The sequence below is a fragment of the Hylobates moloch genome, unplaced genomic scaffold (genome assembly GCF_009828535.3).
Source record: "Hylobates moloch isolate HMO894 unplaced genomic scaffold, HMol_V3 SCAFFOLD_22, whole genome shotgun sequence".
Classification (NCBI taxonomy): domain Eukaryota; kingdom Metazoa; phylum Chordata; class Mammalia; order Primates; family Hylobatidae; genus Hylobates; species Hylobates moloch.
The window spans coordinates 8,948,119-8,967,967 of record NW_026652297.1 but is presented as its reverse complement, the minus strand read 5'-3'; the positions used below and the strand labels follow the sequence as shown (position 1 = coordinate 8,967,967).

Sequence of the window (19,849 nt, the reverse complement as noted above, 5' to 3'; positions counted from 1 at the left end):
TCTACAAGGAGTAAAGAGCACTGGAAATGGTAAATATGTGGGTAAATGTAAGAATGCCTTTTTTTTTCTCCATTTCTTTAAAAAGCAACTGTTTGATGCAAAATGTATAACATTTAATTATAGGGTTTATAACATATCAATATGAAATATATGACAGTAACAGCACAAAGGAAGAGGGTGGAGTAAATTATTCCAAGGGTCTTATATTTTATGTGAAGTGATGCAAGAATAATTTTAAGTAGACTGTGATGAGTTAAGGCTGTATATTATAATATCTAGAACAAAACTTTAGGAAAAAACTTGATATAACTATTCCATCCCCTCTCCTCCTCCCAAACAATAAATAAATTAAAATGTGAGGAAGGGAAGAACAGAGGAGCAAAAATCAGATGAGACAGACAGAAAACGAATAACAAAATGATAGCTTAAACCCAGCCATATCAATAATTACAGTAAATGTAAATGAACTACATTACATTGCAAGTCAGAGACTGTCAGACTATGTTTTAAAAAGCAAGATCCAATAATATACTTTCTACAATATATCCACGTTAAATATATTATAAAAGCACAGATAGGTTGAAAGTAATTGGGTGGAGAAAGATGATGTAAAAACAGTAAGCAGTAATCCCAGACCAAGTAGATGTCAAAACAACTTTTACCAAATACGTTTGGGCACATTTTATAATGACAGAAGGAGCGCATAATCCTAAATGTGTACATACCTAATTACAACTTCAGTGTAGTTGGAGAAAAAAAAAACAGAATTGAATTAGGACATCTACAATTCTAGTTGAATTTTTTTTCTTTTTCTTTTTCTTTTTTTTGAGACAGGGTCTTGCTCTGTCTCCCAAGCTGGAGTGCTCAGACATAGCTCACTGCAGCCTCGACCTCCTGGGCTCAAGAGATCCTCCTGCCTCTGCCTCCTGTGTACCTGGGACCATAGGTGGATGCCACCACATCTGGCTAATTTTCTGATTTTTTGTAGCTGCAAGGTCTCACTTTGTTGCCCAGGCTGGTCTCAAACTCCTGGACCCAAGTGATCCTCCTGCCTCGGCCTAGAATTACAGGTATGAGCCACCGCACCTGACCTGTACTTGAATATTTTAATAGTCTTCTCTCAGCAGTTGTTAGAGCAGCTGAGCACAAGGACCAGTTTTCTTACAGAAGTTTGAAATAATACTATCAGTCACCTTGATCTAATTTACATTTATGGGACGCTAGGCCAAACAGGTGCAGAATACATATTCTTTTGAAATGTGCATTGGAGGCCGGGCGCGGTGGCTCACGCTTGTAATCCCAGCACTTTGGGAGGCCGAGGCGGGCGGATCACAAGGTCGGGAGATCGAGACCACGGTGAAACCCTGTCTACTAAAAACACAAAAAATTAGCCGGGCGTGGTGGCAGGCGCCTGTAGTCCCAGCTACTCGGAGAGGCTGAGGCAGGAGAATGGCGTGAACCCGGGAGGCGGAGCTTGCAGTGAGCTGAGATTGCACCACTGCACCCCAGCCTGGGCAACAGAGCGAGACTCCATCTCAAAAAAAAAAAAAAATGTGCATTGGAACATTCAGTAAAATATGCCACCACATGCTGGGCCTGGAGTCTCGGTAAATGTCAAAAGATTGACTTTTTACAAAGTATGTTCTCTGATCACAACAGAATTAATGACAGTATGATATCTGGAAGAGCCCTAAATATTTGGAAATTAAATAAAATACTTCTAAGTAACCTGTAGATTGAAGAATTCACAAGGAAACTCAAAAATATTTTTAACTTAAATGATAATGAAAATGCAACAAATATATCAAAGTTTGTGGGATACAGCTAAAACAGTACGTAAAGGGAAATTGATTGTTATAAATATTTATATTAGCAAGTAAAGAAAATCTTTGAGCCTTTATAGGTTAGGCAAAGATTTCTTACATAACTAAATGTATGGTCTATAAAAGAAAATATTCAATAAATTGGATCTCATCAAAATTCAAAAACATTATTTCAAAAGAGGATCATTAAGAAAATGAAAAGGTAAGCAACAGACTGGAAGAAAATATTTGCAAAACCCTTATATACTTGTATCCAGAATTTTCAAAAACCCAATTTAAAAAGAGGATGATAGATGTGAACAAACATTTTATCAAAGAGATTATACAAATGGATATAAGCATATGAAAAGATGCTCAACATCATTATTAGAGAAATGCAAATTAAAACCACAATGAGATACCATTTCACACCAACTAGAGTGTCTGTAATAACACACAGTTTACTAAAACAGATGCAAGAAAAAAGTAGAATATCTTAAAAACCCTGTATCTCTGCTTGTGATGAAATGTGTCCTAAAAAAGAATGCTAGGCTTAAATAGCTTTACTGGTAAAGTCAGCCAAACACTTAAGGAAGAAATAATGTCAGCCTTACCCACAAAGTCTTTTAGAAAGCAGAGGGAAAGAATACTTGCCAAGTCATCTGCTGAAGCCTGCATAACTCTAGTACTAAAACTGAAGATTTTACAAGAAAAAATACATATAATGAATTAAATCCAGCAGTACATGAAAAGGACAATCCATAATGAAGTGGGGTTTGTCCCAAGTATATAAAGTTGGTTTAATATCTGAGAACTAATCAACATAATTTATCTTATTAACAGACTAAATGTATTTGACAAAATTTAACACCTGTTTGTGATTAAAGAAAATAAAAACTCTGAATGAAGTCTAAAAGATAATCTCCTTAATCTGATCAAAAGTATATGTAAGAAATCTGCAGTTAAATCAAGGATTATCCCCTTTAATAAATTCTGTTGAATACTGAAGATTTTAGCTAATGCAGTAAGACAAGAAATAAAAGGCATATATTGTTATATTGAAACTCCTGAAGAATCCTCAAAACAGCTACTTGAACTAATAACTGAATTTAATTTAGCAAGGTCTTGGGATAAAGGATAAATATGTACAAATCAATTATATTTCTACAAGTTGCAAACTGTTAGAAAACAAAATTTTAAAAATCATACCCTTTACAGTAGTCCCCCCCCCCCCCAAAAAAACCCTAAAATACTTAGGAAGAAATTTAACCAAAGAAGGCTGGGTGCAGTGGTTCACGCCTATAATCCCAGCACTTTGGGAGGCCAAGGTGGGCAGATCACTTGAGGTCAGGAGTTCAAGACCAGCCTGGCCAACATGCCGAAACCTTGTCTCTACTAAAAAATACCAAAAAATTAGCTGGGCATGGTGGTGCATGCCTGTAATCCCAGTTACTCAGGAGGCTGAGACAGGAGAATCACTTGAACCCAGGAGGTGGAGGTTGCAGTGAGCCGAGATCGTGCCACTGCACTCCAGCCTCGGTGACAGAGCGAGACTCTGTCTCAATAAATAAATAAAATAAATTTAACCAAAGAAGTACAACACCTCTACACTGAAACTACAAAACACTCTGGAGATAAGGTAAAGAAGGCCTAAATAAAAAGAGACATGTCGTGTTTGTGGATTGAAGATTGAATTTCTTTGTTTTTTGGGGGTTTTTTTTTTTTTTGGTTTATAAAATGTAATTTTATTTTATGTTACTCTGCTGTTACATAGGGCATAACATTTTCACAAGGCTTTTTGGGACTACAGTCAATGATCAGCAACACACAATAGTGTTCCAACTCTAACAATCACTAGACAAACGGGACACCCTCTCACGTGCACAAATCTGCATAGAAAAGTACAAAGGTTTTAAACTTAGACTTGTGTACTTTATTTCCCCTTTCTAGTGTATTAAGAAATGACATGCACTTTAATTTGCCAAAAGCAATGTTGTATTCTGGCAGCAACATGCTACTTCTATTACATAGTAAAGTGAATACCAGGACTACAAAGACAGGAGGTATAAGTGAATTTTTATTGGGAAGGGAGGTTGTCAACTTAAACAGCAGCAAATAAAGAGTGAATAAGGAAACTCCCATTGCCACAGATATACATGACCTCCTTATGTGATAAAGGAGGCATTTCAATTTGTGAACCATAGCCGGAGATGGCAAGTGCGTTTTCATTCAGTCTAATACTTCTGGATTCCTACTAAAAAGGAATACATTAAGAGCATGGAAAAGTTGCTTATTGAAAGGAAACCCTCGAAGAGTAAGGGAGGGAATATAGAAATTAAGAAGTTATGTGGAACACTCTTTAAATTGTAATTAACTACATTTTTATATCTTCACAGTAATACAAAACACAGTCACTTGCAGAACTGTTTCAGTTACTTGAATACCAGATACATTTTTAGTCCTCTACATAAGTGTGTGGAAGTTACTTATGTTTATATGAAATGAAGCTATTAATTCTTTTCTACAGCAGTAACTGCACACCAGGAAGGCCAAGACAAACACAAATCAAGGAATGAAGTTTTCCCAAAGCTGCAGTGTGAAAAGACTATAAACAGTTGATTCCAAACACATGAATCGGTTTCTTTGCTATAGGAAATCCAAGTGGAATAAGGAATGGAGATGTGTAAAAAGGTTTCTTGAAGGAAAGAAGGATGACACCCTGTATGGATTTAGTTTTCAGCCCCTTCTACTGCCTCACATTCTTCTCCTGCACTGTCTGATGTCCAAAGTGTTAGGTTGTCTCTAAGCAATTGCATGATGAGGGTTCTGTCTTTATGAGTCTTCATTCGGTGTATCAAGTTCAGCAATGGCCTCATCAAAAGCCGTTTTAGCCAGCGTGCAGGCAAGCTCTGGGTTATTAAGAAGCTCATAGTAAAATACAGAAAAGTTAAGAGCAAGCCCCAGGCGTATTGGGTGTGTTGGTTGCATCTCTTTCTTGCTTATATGAAATGCCTCTCGGTAAGCTCCTTGGGAATTATCTATTATTTGTTTTCAGTCATCACCACATGCGACCACATACAACTTCAGCAAGGTACTGGAAGTAATCACCCTTCATTTTCAGATAGAAGACCTTACTCTCTGGATTAGTTGCATTGGCTATTAAATATTTATCCAACAATTCCAGGACAGTGGTGCAGATGGATCTCAGCTCGGACTCCACTTTCTCCCAATAGTCCTTAATCAGCTGCAGTTTCTTGTCGGAGGTGTCAGTCTTCTGCTTGATGCTCGAGATGAGCCTCCAGGCAGACCTGCAGCCCCCGACCACATTCTTGTAGGCCACAGAGAGCAGGTTGCGCTCCTCGTTAGACAGCTCGGCCACCTACTCGGTCATGGCCTTCATGCAGGTGGCCATGTCATCGTAGCACTCTGCCTGCTTGGCCTGCTTGGCCAGCTTGGCCTTCTGGATCAGCTCTGTCTTCTCCTTGGCGGGTGCAGGGCGGAGGGCAAGGAGAGCAAGGGCAAGCGCCGACCTGGAGCAGGAGGAGTCCTTCAGAGCTTCACATCTCCATGGCCACAACTAGAGTCCAACCACTTTGATCTGCCTTTTAGATAAATATTTTTTAAGAAGCCACATCTCCCTGAATTCATCTCGATTTTAACACAATCCCACTCCAAATCCCAGCCAGTTTTTAAAATAAAAATGGACAAGCTGATTCTAGAATATACATGGTTGGAAAAATAAAGGTCTTAACCATAGCCAAAGCAATGTTGAAAGGTAAAGCAAAATTGAGAGCTAATTTAAAGACTTACTGTAAAGCTGCAGTAATCAAGATTGTAGGTTTAGGATAAGAGAGAAAGAGATCAATGGACAGAGCAGAAAGAAACACACACACATATATATATATGGCCAATTCTGTTTTAACAAGGCCGTCAAGGCAATTGAGTAGGGAAAGAAAAGGCTTTTTAACATATGGTGCAGGAACGACCCTGATAAACATGGAGGGGAAATGAACTTTACCCCACCTCACACAACACAAAATTTAATTCAAGATGATGGGGCCGGGCACAGTGGCTCACGCCTGTAACCCTAGCACTGAGAGACCGTGGCAGACAGATTGCCTGAGCTCAAGAATTCAAGACCAGTCTGGGCAATATGGTGAAACCCCGTTTGTATTAAAAATACAAAAATTAGCTGTGCGTGGTGGCCCACGGCTGTAATCCCAGCTACTCAGGAAGCTGAGGTCCAAGAATCACTTGAATGCTTGAACTCGGGAGGCAGAAGTTGCTGTGAGCCGAGATTGCACCACTGCACTCCAGCCTGGGCAACAGAGAGAGGCTGTCTCCAAAAAAAAAGAAAAAAAAAAGATGATAGAATCATAGACCTCAATGAAAATGTGGAAAAATATCTTCGAAACCGTGATATGCTAGGATTTCTTGAAGAGAACATTAAAAGCACTGAACATTTTTCTTAAACAAATTGGACTTCATTGAAAAGGTGTGTTTTCTCCATTATTCATTGTCATTCCTTTTTCTTTTTTTAATATGATGACCATAAAATGTATTACTTGGTGGTTGAAATTTTTCAAGAGCTTGTTGGGGTTTGTTGAATTTTTTAAACCATAAGATAATGTTTTTCACCAAATTTGGGACTTTTTTGACTTATTTCTTCAAATTTCCCCCCTTTTTCTTCCAGGAATCCTCCAATTTATGCTGATAAATTGTCTCATAGATCTCACTGAGACTCAGTTCATTTTTATTTTATTCTCTTTGGTCTCCAAATTAGATCATTTTTGCTTAAGTTCACTGATTTATAGCTCATGTGAATTTTTCATTCATCTATTGTACTTTTCAGCTCCAGAATTTCCATTTAGTTCTCTTTCTACTTTAGATTTTTCTGTTGAAAGCCTATATATGTTCAGTTGCTATTAGTATATTTTTATTGAATTATTTCAGCATATTTAGAGTAACTGCTTTGAAGTCTTAGGCTGCTAAATTCACTGTCTGGACCCATTCAGAATCAGTTTTAGTTGGCTGCCTTCTTTCCCAAGTTATGTGTCACACTTTCCTGTTTTTTTTATATGTCTTTCTTATTAAAAGCTAGACATTTTTAAGATCAGCAGTCCCCAACCTTTTTGTCACCAGGGACCAGTTTCACGGAAGACAATTTTTCCACGGACTGGTGGCAGGTCATGGTTTTGGGATGAAATTGTTTTACCTCAGATCATCAGGCATTAGATTCTCATAAGGAGTGCACAACCTAGATCGTTGCATGCATATTTCACAATGGGGTTTGCACTCTTGTGATCTCATGCCACCCTTATCTGACAGGAGGCAGAACTCAGGTGGTAAGGCTTGCTTGCCCACCCACTGCTCCTCCTGCTGGGTGGCCCAGTTCCTAACAGGCCACTGACCAGCACCAGTCTGTGGTCCAGATTTTGGGGACCCCTCTTGTAGATAGTACACTGTAGTGTGTCTGCATTTGGTTTGTTCTGAATGCTTGCCTAGACTAAAACTGCAGTCTCTCTCTTACTTACAGTGTATCTCTCTGTTCAGATGTTTCCCTCTAACCCTAGCTAGCTCTCTAGGGTGCCTCACCTGAACTTGATTAGTTTAGTGGTCAACAAATGAATTTAGCAGGCAGCTCAGATACCTCAAAGGCTTCCACCCTCTGTCACCTGAGCTGTGTGTGAATTAGAGAATACATTCAGAGTCACAGCAAATTGACGTCTCCCCAGGCTTTCAGTTTTTGCCAGACTCGGATGTTCCACATACATGCCTACGTTAGCAGTCAGGCAGGGATCTGGCAAGTTTATTATCAGGCTTTCATAGCCCTCTTGCTTCTAGATTTCATCCTTAAATGGAATCTGTAACCTCCAGCCAGTAAAACTCTTGTATTTTCACTGCCTAACTTGGGGATAATGGAAACACCCCCAGGTAGGAAGACCATAAATCCACAGTTCTTACCCTATGCAGTTTTTCATGAGTAAACTTATCACCGTTGGTTGTTTTCTCGTGCCCTGAAGTTGTTTTTAATAATTTGCCCAGTTTTGTACACCCATCTTTCTTAACACTATTATCAAAAATACAGTCATGATAACATTGTTTTAGCTGTGTCCCTTGGGGCCATTATGTAGTTGGACATTCATTTTTATTGTGGTGGTAATGGTATTTTTTTAAATTTAGGCCGGGCACAGTGGTTCAAGCCCATAATCCCAGTACTTTAGGAGGCCAAGGTGGGTGGATCACCTGAGGTCAGGAGTTCGAGACCAGCCCGGCCAACATGGTGAAACTCCATCTCTACTGAAAATACAAAAATTAGCCAAGTGTGGTGGTGGGCACCTGTAATCCCAGCTACTCAGGAGGCTGAGGCAGGAGAATCATTTGATCCCAGGAGGTGGAGATTGGAGTGAGCTGATATCATACCATTGTACTCCAGCCTGGGTGACGAGAGCAAAACTCTGTCTCAAAAAAAAAAATAAAAAATAAAACTTAGATATAATTCACATACCGTAAAATTCACCATTTTAAGGTATATAGTTGATTGGTTTTCAAGATATTCATAGTGTTGCGCAATCGCCACTAATTCCAAAGTATTTTCACCACCCAAAAAGAAACCCTATACCCATTGACGGTCACTCCCCATTCCTCCCTTCTGCCAGCCTCTGACAACCGCTAATACACTTTCTGTCTCTATAGGTTTGCCCATTCTAGACATTTCATATACATGGAATCATATGTAGCCTTTTGTGACTAACATCTTTCACTCAGCATAATGTTTTGGAGGTTCATTCATGTTGTAGCATGAATCAGTACTTTATTTTCGTGGCTGAATCATATTCTGTTTTACAGATAATACCACATGTTGTTTATTCATCCACCAGTTGATGGACATTTAGGTTGTTTTTGGTTTTTGGCTATTATGAACAATGCAGTTGTGAACATTCATTTACAAGTTTTTGTGTGGATGTGTCTTCAGCTCTCGTGGTATATACGTAGGAGTGTAATCAATGAGTTAATAGGGTATTTCTGTTTAATTAGGAGGTAATGACAACTTTAAAACCTGATTTCAGCCATTTAGTAGGAAATTTAATGCACCCACATTTATTGGTGATTACCATTACTACTACTTTGTTTTGTGTTTTCTATTTACTAGGCTTTTCTGTTTCTTGGGTTTATTTTTCCCTTCCTTTTTACTGGAATAGTTGAGCATGTATGGGTGTTTGCACTCTTTCTGTCTCTATCTGTTGAGGAAACTTGACTATCCTATTTTTACTTTTTAAATTGTTAAGAAATTTAAACTTAAATGTTTATATTAAGTTGATCCAAATCTCCATTCAAGCTGGGAAAGAACATTATCATGCTTTCAATTATTCTTTTCCTAACATCTCCCTAAAGAAGTCATCTGGAATTTTAATACTTGTTTCTTTTACCTTTTTACATTATGTTTTAATGATTTTGCATCCTTGCCTATCAGTTTTCCTGATTTCTTTGGCCCAACACTATTTTTTGTATAACACATCTTTTTCCTGGATTCATTATTATTTTGTGGGAGTACTTAAGGAATTCTTTCAGATAGGCTTTATGGCTGATAAGTCTTCTGAGTCCTTACATATACAAAAATGTCTTTTACCTGGGGTGGGGGTGGGGGGGAGGGATAGCATTAGGAGATATACCTAATGTAAATGATGAGTTAATGGGTGCAGCACACCAACATGGCACATGTATACATATGTAACAAACCTGCACGTTGTGCACATGTACCCTAGAACTTAAAGTATAATAAAAATATATATATTAAAAAATAAATAAATAAATTGAACAGGAATTAAAAAAATGTCTTTTACCCTTACTCTTGAATGATAGTTAGAATACTCCATTGTTTACTAGCTTCCATTGCTGCTGATGAGGATTTTGATGTCACTCTGATTCTCAGACTTTTGATTCTTCTATCTAAAAACTCTTAGGACTCTCTGTAGCCTTCAAGTTCTAATGTTTTTCTGCCTAGTATTTAGGTAGTTTTCTTTTTTCTTCCATCCTTCTTAGTACTTGGTGGATAACTTTGTATTTGAAGATTTCCGACTTTATCTTGGGGACATTTTTATCTGTAATTTTCTCCTGAATACTCTTATTTGTCAGATATTAAAACTTCTAAATCCATCCACGATGGTACTTAACTATTCTGTTTTTGCTTCTTTTTCTTCTTGTACTGTATTTTTGGAAAATCCTCAGTAAAATCTTTCATTTTCACTAACTCACATTGCAGTTCACTCCAGTTAACACTGTTAATTATGAAATTAACCCTAATGATATCATGACAGTATATGTGCCTGGGAGCAATGCCCTTTCTCCACATATGCTGTGTTATAATTTGTCCAGAAATGAATAAATATAGCATTTTTCAGGGTATGTGCATTCTTTGTGTATTCAACAAATCTGAAAATAGAAACTCCTTGCAAAATTTTAAAATTCTCTGATTATAATGCCCCCTGTAAATTAGTACCCAAAGACATAGGTCTCTTCCCCCCAATTTCTTAAACTCCTGATTTCCTCAGATGTTATCCTCCTTTGTTGCATGTATGTCTCTTCTTCAGAGTGATGAGTTTCCTTAACTGGTGATTTTTTTTTTTTTGGTGTTTTACTCATCTTTGTGTTTTGCAATCCATTTACCTACTTGAGTGCTGAGTAGCTTACTGCCAATGATTATGAGGGAGGGACAGGACAAGCTGCTGAGGGGCAGGAGTGCTGTTGCTTGTCTTCTGGTGTGGGTATTCTCTCCTTCCCTTCTGAGAGTTAGCAGCTACCTGTGACATTGCACTGCTCTGCAGCCCAGTATGCATCCTTGCTGCTTTAGCCTGTGAATATATGCCTCTGTTGACTGCTGCTTAGCACAAACCTGGGAATGGGGAGGGCCTGATTGACCCAGCTGTTCCACATGCAACTCACCGATTAATCATCCTGATGTATGTTTGAGTGCCCCAACCTTCAGCTGTCTGTGTCCACTGGCTCTGGCTTGAAACTCTTCCTTAACCACTCCTACTTTTGCAGATGTCTTATCGTACATCTGGCTTAGACTATGGCTTCCTTCAGTTACTGCCTCCTTGCTCCACCATTCAACTCCCCACCCCCATAAATATAGTCTCGTCTGATTCTAGGAGATTGCTGATAGTCTTTCCTTATTATCTCATGCATTTATGATTTATATTTGTTAACTGTAAATGTCATTTCCTCAGAAAGTTTTTTCCTAACCACTCAATTTAAAGTAACTTCTGACTTTCTATCACATCACCTCAGTTTATTTTCATTGTAGCATTCATCTCTATTTAATATTTATGGTCTTTTGTCTTTCCAGACCTAAATGCATACTCCTTTAGGAGCCTTATATGATCTGTTTACAGCTATATCCTAAGTGGTTAGAACAGTGCCTGATATAGAGTAGACATTCAATATATGATAGTTGAATTAAGTGACTTTGACATTATATGTCACATTTGCTTGAATTACATAAATTTTAGATTTTATACCAGAAACCAGGCTTATCAAATATTCTATCTTAACATCTTTGTCAAGACAAAAAAAAAGAAACATACGTTTATTAACCAAATTGCCCAAAACTATGCAATTAATTGGTTAAATAACATAAAATGCAAAGTTTCTTAACCTCCAGCACTTCAATCTATATGTCATTCAGGCAAAGCTTGGGGGTGAAATAAAAGCAAAGCTTTGATTTCTCTAAGAACAATATTACAAAATGACCAGAAGTTAGAATTATGTTTGCTTATAGTTTCTATGACTATGTGAGATATAATTTATTCTCAGGTAAATTGTTAAGTTGAAATGCATCATATTCTTATGCCATATTATTATGGAGCTCCTTTAGCAAACTCAAATTTCCTTAATGGAATTTCCAAAGTCATAGGTTAAGGATTCACTCTACCAGATAAGATTTTTACTTTTTTCCCTACATCTCTTAAATTTTGTAGCTTTTGATCAGGTGGCTGATCAACCCATGTGGGATAATAATGAACAGTTTTTCAGTTTAGAAATACTGTTTTGAGGGTTAATTCCTTAATTAAATTTAGGTTAGAAAAATATAAAAATGCACATAGGTAGTCATAGTCACTGCTTACATAGTAACTCCTCCATGAAAGAAAAGTCCTTGTCTTGGCAAGTTTTGAGTTGGCCTCTTTTGCTGAGTCTGTTATTTTTTCAGTCCCCATATATAAAATTTTGTAACGTTCTTACTTTCTACACAGAGATCAAATTTAGTCCCAGATTTTTCCTTGAAAATGTTTTAATATTATATGGCAAAGAAAAGCAGTAGTCACTTTAGAAGACAATCAAAATTCATCTGTTCCATGAAACAAATATTTATATATATGCCATTTGTAAGTCTTCTGTAGGTTATTTATACTCCTACCATCAAGAGGATGAGCTTAAACCCTACAGAATTAACCTCTCATCTTTATAATTCTGATGGAAATTACTTTAATTTTGTTTTACTTTTTTTATTATTTAGGCAAAGATGCAATCTACACAATTCCAGTAAAAAACATTCTTGCTGTGGAAAAACTGGAAGAGAGCTCTTTCAACAAGAAAAATGTAAGTTATGTAAATAAATATTTAAAGCTTTCTGAACTGCATATATTACTTTTTTGTGTTTCAAGGTATTTGGTAATACTTTGTATCACCTATTACTTAGATATTGGTATTCAAATTTTCAAGAGGTTGTTTATTGGATTGTTTACCATTAATCATTAATAGTTCACAAATAGCTAGCTCAAACTCTGTCTTAAAATTGTCCTTTATTGTTGATGCCTCATATAGCTTGCCTAATTTGTTAAGTTAAAGATACTTTTCTCAAGATTTCCCTGTTATACTGCTGTACGTGATACTCAAGTCTCTAAGTAATACAGTCCCAAGCTATCTGTCCAGCTTTGTCTTCTGCTCCCATTCAGTGCATACCATACACTCAAGCCAACCAGGATGATTTCCTTGTTCCTAAATATTTTTCTACTGCTTTTCCTTTATACTTTTTCTTCCATTAACAATTCCTTCCCTTTATTCTTATCTATATGACAGTCCATTCCTTTGGATATGTGTGGCTTCTAAAACTTACATTCTTTTGTACTGCTTAGTACCATGTGACTCAGATTATGCTTGGGACTAACTTGCTTGAAACATAATAATTTCTAAGACATCTTAGCACCAGTTATCTAGCCAAGCAAACTAGATTCCTTTAGGTACTTTTCTTCTGTTTTGTACTGTGTGTTGGTTTTTGGACTCTTGTCACTAACTTTTTATCTTAATTGCCTGTGAAGATGTTCCAAGTAATACATACGGAGAAACCACTCTATGTCCAGGCAAATAACTGTGTAGAAGCTAATGAATGGATAGACATACTCTGCAGGGTGAGCCGATGCAATCAAAACAGGCTAAGTTTTTATCATCCCTCTGTGTATCTAAACGGAAATTGGCTCTGCTGTCAGGAGACGGGTGAAAACACTCTCGGCTGCAAGCCATGTACTGCGTAAGTTTCTTTCTGATTATAAAAGCAATGTGTCAAAATTTGATATATCCATGCAATGTTAATATTATTTGTCCATGAAAAGGAATGACATAGTGATCCATGCTACAACAAGGATGGGACCTTGAAAAATTATGCTAAGTGAAAGAAGTCAATCATAAAGGCCACGTATTATCTGATAACATTGATATAAAGTGTCTAGAATAGGTAAATTCGTAGAGACACAAAGTAGATTAGTGGTTACAAGGGATAGGAAGGGAGGAATGGGGAGTGCTATTGGATGCAGAGATTCTTTTAGGAGTGAAGAAAATGTTCTGAAATTAATAGTGGTTGCACAAGTTAAAAAATTTTAAGGCAATGTTTAAATAGAAGCATGAGCTTGAACCAAGATATCAAGAAAGAAGGGTCCTTAGCATTCTCTTTCTAATTGTATGGAACAACCATTGTATTTCTATAGACTTAAGTAATAATGTATTGTTTTGTGATGAAGCATAGGTTGTGGAAATGATTTTACTTTAAAATTTCCCTCCTTCTGATTAGAGTCACATAACAACCAAACCTCTCCTTGGCCCCACTTTATTTTAACTGTCAAATGAAACTAAATTTCCAGACTTCCTTCTGCAAAAGTCTGTGGTTCTGTTTTTAGTCTCAAACCATCAGAAGTCCTTGGCATGTTAACAAAATAAAATTTGTACAATATCTTTATTTTTTATTTTTATCATAGAGGTGTCCCTGCCGACATCCAAATAGATATTGATGAAGACAGAGAAACAGAAAGAATTTATTCCCTTTTTACCCTCAGTTTACTTAAGCTGCAGAAGATGGAAGGTAAATACACAATCTGTTTTTATATAACCATAATCTTTCATTACCAATTCCTAAAGTATTGCTTTAGCATTATAGAAAAGTTGAAAATACTCATAGATTTACCAAAATGTTATTTATTGAAAGTTGACAAACCCACAGAGAGGCATTTTTCATTGACATTCATGAAGTGAAAATACTGTTTTTGCATGAATGTGATGATCCTAATAAATAAAATGTATATATTTTAGTTATCTGGGCTCTGCCAAGGGAAATCCCCTCAGCATAAGACACTTGAAAAATTCTTATTTGTACTACATATTGCATTTATATAATTTATTGTCTGATCAGAGATTTATTTTCCTGCTCCTTGTAGAGGCTTGTGGAACTATTGCAGTCTATCAAGGACCACAGAAAGAGCCTGATGATTATTCTAACTTTGTAATCGAGGATTCTGTAACAACCTTTAAGACAATTCAGCAAATAAAAAGCATAATTGAGAAGCTGGATGAACCTCATGAAAAATATAGGAAGAAAAGATCCAGTAGTGCAAAATATGGGAGCAAGTGAGTAATTTTTAAGCTATTGTAAACATATTTTTAAACGAGAGTTTGAGATTGCTTCTCCTGCCCCATCCTCACACCTCCTGCTCACCCACATCTGTCAAGATCCAGCTCAGGGCCATTCTCTGGTGCAAGCTTCCCTGGCCACTCAAACTCAAAGTGCTCTTTGTGTTGTTCAGTTTAGCCATCATTTCACGGTGTTGGTGCTATCCTTTATCGACTTTTAATTTCATATATATGTATATGAAATTATATATGATATATAGTATATAAATATATATTTTATATATATTTATGTTTATATATTATACATAGATAGATAGATAGATTTAGTTTTTGTAGAGACAGGTTCTTGCCCTGTCACACAGGCTGGAGTGCAGTGGTGTGATCATAACTCACTGTAACCTCCAACTCCTGGGCTCAAGCGATCCTCCCATCTCAGCATCTTGAGTAGCTAGGACTACAGGTGTGCACCACTGTGCCCAACTATTTGTTTTATTTTTTGTAAAGACAGGGTCTCGCTATGTTGCCCAGGCTGGTTTTGAATTCCTGACCTCCAGCGATCCTCCTGCCTCGGCCTCTCAAAGTGCTGAGGTTACAGACATGAGGCAACACTACCAGCCTATCACCAGTTTTAATGTTACATTCAATTGTAATTCATTTCTTGAATACTTAGTAGCTCTTCGTTTTGTTTTTGTTTTTACTGATCCTCCTTCTACAGTACATAATAAGAATTCACAAAACTCACCCCCAAAAAAAATAAGCTGTTAAAGTGCTAGAAGTATTTTATAGTTGATTTTTTGGACCACTTCAGGTGTAGATGGATACTACAATGGATAACAACAGCAACAACTCGCATTTACTGGGAACTTACTCTATGAAGGGGCACTGTGCTTAGTACTTTACAGCTTATTTAGATTGCTTTTAGAAGCAAGTTAATGAAGTCCCAATTGAGGTGGCTTAAACAATAAAACTCTTTACTCTTGCAAATTAAGAGTTAACTTCTACAGTTGATTAATTCAGCAGCTCAGCGCTGTTATCAGGGAACACCTGCCACTCAGCCAACCTCAACAAGGTGATTTCTCTCTTCCTCAGGTTTGTTCCCTCATGGTCACAGATGAGCTGCAATAATTCAGAGCTCCACATTTTTATATGATAGCATGCAGAGGCAGAAAAGGCTGTTTTCTCCATACTAGTAGAAGGGAACCTTCTCTATAGTTACCCCCAGCTTTCCCTGAAACACATGGCTGCCCAATGTTAGAGCAGAATCAGGGTCTGTTTACAAAGAAGTGGATAGGGAGGGGATGGATCTTGGGCCAGCAAGTAACAGTGTTTGCCACAGTGAACACTCATTGATCCTCAAATCAGTCCAACTTGGTTTTATCCTCATTTTACAGCTAGAGAAACGGAGGCTTAGGGAAGCTAAATGCCTTGCCCAAGGTCACACAGCTGACTAGGGCTCTGAATCCTGGCCCTACCCCTTTAAATGTTCTTTGAAAAGTATGTGTATTAATAATTATATTTTTTATTCATGTACAATAAAAATCAATTTGGCAGGTATAAATATATGTTCTTCCTAGATAGATGCCTCAATTAGAAAGGTTATTATAAGCATCCTAATCCTGTCTTTTCTGTATTAATGTAATTGGTTCTCTTCCAACAATAGTAATCCAGTTTCCTTGGAGCCCTGGGAAGTTTCCATATGAGATCCCAGACATTTTTTCTTAAATAGTACCTCTCCACTCATACCCATACACACCATATCTCTTCCCAGCTTTATTTTTCTCTATTAAAAAATGTCAACCTCTACTGTACTAAATATCTTATTAATTTTATTTACCCTATACCAGAGTGTAAGTTCCATGATGGCAAGGGTTTTCTTGGTCTGTTTTGCTTACTACCTTATCTTTAAGTTCCACACTAGGGTCTAAGATTGAATAGGTGGTCAGTAAGTACTCATTGAATTAATGAAACAAGATTTGGCATGAGAGATTATCCAGGGAAAATTCTAAATACTTAATGGATTATATATTTGTCACCCTTTAAATTTTTGTATTTCTTAAATTTTGAAGAATGACTTTTTCTTTTCTAGGGAAAATCCAATTGTTGGGAAAGCATCTTAGAGTTTAACAGATTGGTTCAGAGGAACTGGAAAATATTATTTTTCTTGGAGCTTTTCAATTCATCTATATTTTGTTCATAGTATTTAAGAATGAGCATCTGCTTCAATGTCATCTGCCTCCACATTGTATTTAATATTTAATAATTGAAATTAATTGTTTGGGAATCCTGGTATTGATGTATTACTAGAGAATTTAAAGCCCAGGATTCCCTTCATACCTGTGTGACCAAATCCATGTTTCTGCAACTTCTTTTTAATCGTAAAAATCTTCCTAGAAAAGCTTTGTAACAAAGGGAGAACTCCTCCGTAGCAAGAAACCATCTCTTCTTGTAACACTCTGTTCTGTGGACTTGTTTTCACTACCATCAGTGCCTGCTCTATACTGCCAACATTGTGTTTTACTAGAAAATTCCAATCATGACAGTTCAGAGCTTTTCATTTAGTTCATGTAGACCCTCCCGCTTTAAAAAAGAAAAAATAATAAGAAATGTTTTTCCTTTGGTCCATCAGTCATTACAGGTTCCATTCAAGACAGTGATAGAAACTTTAGAAAACTGCCAGAGCATCCTTGAAAGTTGGTAGATCCTTTTGCCTAAAGATGTAAACAAAACTCAAGACAGAAGGAATCAGGGAATATGTGCTATTGTGTGCATCTGTTTACATTTGGGATCAGTGATGGCAAAAGAAGTAATGAGACCACTGAAATTGTTTTCATTGTTTTAAATACCAGGTACTCATTTTCTTGATTTGAAAGTTTAACATGACTTTTAAGGATATCTCTTCTGAAAAAGAAAGTAAACAGGGAATGAAGGTGGTGGGAAAATCACTTCACCTCACCTGCTATTTCATATTGTAATAAGGGCCACCATAAGGATGCCCTCCTCATAGTGTTCGGTTCTGATCTGACTCGAGAACAGTCACTCGGCGCACTTTAATAATCTGGACTGCTCCAGATTATACTTTAGATACTCCATGGTATCTAATCTTTATGATCAGTTGAATGATCAGTGTTTAAGTCTAAAAATAATGCTTTCCTGAAAATGTTTATATTTCATTGCTGTTTCCTTATTGCCTGCTAGCCAAATGGAATTTGGGCAAGCAACTCTGAAGACTTTTTTACCCTAGAAATTTACTTTTGTCCTAAAAACCCTAACTGTAAATAAGCACTCGAAGCAAGTTGCCACCTTGAAGTTGAGGGATACACTTTGCTTCATCAGTATTAAAAACCATGGTACTCTTATTCTGTCTTTTTTAATTCAAAACATTTTCTAAATGTGGTACTTTGAACCTTGGAATATTTACATGTTTCTCTTCAAAACTGTGACTTATTAATGTAAGTCTGCTAGTAGTACTTTTTTTGTTTCCTTGAGCATAAGCTATATTTCAAGATATACTTTGCCAATTTTGTTATTGGTGAGTAATCGTTTTTAAATTATATTGTTATTAGGTAATTATTTTTAAAGACTACTGGCATACAATCAAAGTTCTTCCATAAAAGAATATAACTGAGCAATGTATTTCTCTAAATGACTTGTAAAAATCAATGAGTTACGTTTAAGTCTGCATTATGGTAGATTATTACTCCCAGCTCATTTTAAAGACAAGTTTGAAAGAGTCCTTTAAATTTTATAAGCTTGTAGATTCCATAAACTACACTGATTTATACATTTGAAAGAATTTAGCCATTTAATAAATTTCTTATTCTCAAATTGCATTTAGATTAAAATTCCTTTTAAGAGTCTCTGAAATGTCTACCTGCGAAGAACATGTAAACATTGGCAGGTACCAGTCATTATTCTTTAGTGGCTTTTTAGTCCTCTGCTATTTTTTTAAGGCAAAAGAAATATGCATCTAGCATTTCTAATATCAAATCCCCAATTGTGATTGTTTTAAAGATCATGGCATGATCACAGGGACCAAGGCTGTGTGCATATATAACTCTGGATTTGAAAGAAGGAGAGTTCAGCCATCTAGTTCTTTTCTTCACATGACACTTTTAAACAGCCAGTTTGACTGGAATTAACCAACTTGACACAGCCTAAAAAAGAAGTAATGTGAAATAAAATTATTTTTCTTTGAAAGTCTTTTGAAATAAGAGACCATGTAAGTAGGACCCTAAGACAACCAAGGAATTTGCTTCCAGGGCCCTCATTCCTCCGCCGTTACTTACAAATGTTTTAATTTTTACTACCTGATATTCTTTCTCTACCTTTTCCACATCTGAAAACATACAAGGCAGCTCACTTCATCCTAAAAACCTAAAAACTCCAGGAAGGAAAGAAAAGGATGATATGGGGAAATTTGCCATAAATGCTGGTTCTGGTTCTTAGTTTAGCCATTTCCATCAGTTGAAATTGTGGTGTGATCTGTTGCTTGTTTTGTTGTTGTTTTGTTTTTGTTTAGCTTTGTTTTTTAATATTCATTTAATAAGATGATGGGCAATAGCAAAGATTTTTACTCCCAGGAATATAATTTATCAAATTGAACTATTTTATTTGCCAAAGAAACTTGTTTTTAATATCACGGGTAATGGGTAAGTGTGAAAACTAGGCTTTTTTTTAATTAAACAAAAAAAGGTGACGAATAATATGGCTTTTGTTTCTGTTTCTGAAGCCTGATTTCATTTATGCCAGGTTTTGAAAAACAGATCTTTTTATTAAGTGAAAGCACCTTTAATTTGCTCTAACGGTACCTCCTGTAAAGACAGAATTCTGCATAGCCTTTTAGGTGTTTTTACAGTATGTGAAAAATACAAGACTCATTCTAGAGTTAAATTACCAATCTTGGTTGACATTATCTGCTTCCATTTTTATTAATTTGGAAATTAATATGTTGCTAGTAAATATCGGTTTTTACAGTACCCAGTTTGAAAATGTAAGTTATCAAAACTTAATGTAGTGAATTTGTGTAACCATGTTGTATTGTTGAGAATGTATTTTTATTTAAATTTTATTTTCTTATCAAGAGTATTATAAAAATTAACTTTTGTAACTGTCGCTTGGAAATAACTCAAATAAATTACAAGAAGCCTGTC

General features: G+C 36.4%; 1 protein-coding gene and 1 pseudogene across 2 annotated transcripts in view; one reads left to right on the top strand and one right to left on the bottom strand.

The window, feature by feature from the left end:
* RASA2 (RAS p21 protein activator 2) overlaps positions 1-19,849 on the top strand; it is a 128,505-nt gene extending 108,656 nt beyond the window's left edge. For both annotated transcript variants that reach the window (XM_032143438.2, XM_032143437.2), the window contains exons 20-24: positions 12,319-12,401; positions 13,121-13,329; positions 14,051-14,154; positions 14,507-14,696; positions 16,786-19,849. In XM_032143438.2, the coding sequence (XP_031999329.1) occupies positions 12,319-12,401; positions 13,121-13,329; positions 14,051-14,154; positions 14,507-14,696; positions 16,786-16,816 (617 nt within the window). In that variant the 3' untranslated portion in view covers positions 16,817-19,849. The remainder of the gene's footprint in view (positions 1-12,318; positions 12,402-13,120; positions 13,330-14,050; positions 14,155-14,506; positions 14,697-16,785) is intronic.
* On the bottom strand, positions 4,532-5,324 carry LOC116461650 (14-3-3 protein theta-like; annotated as a pseudogene).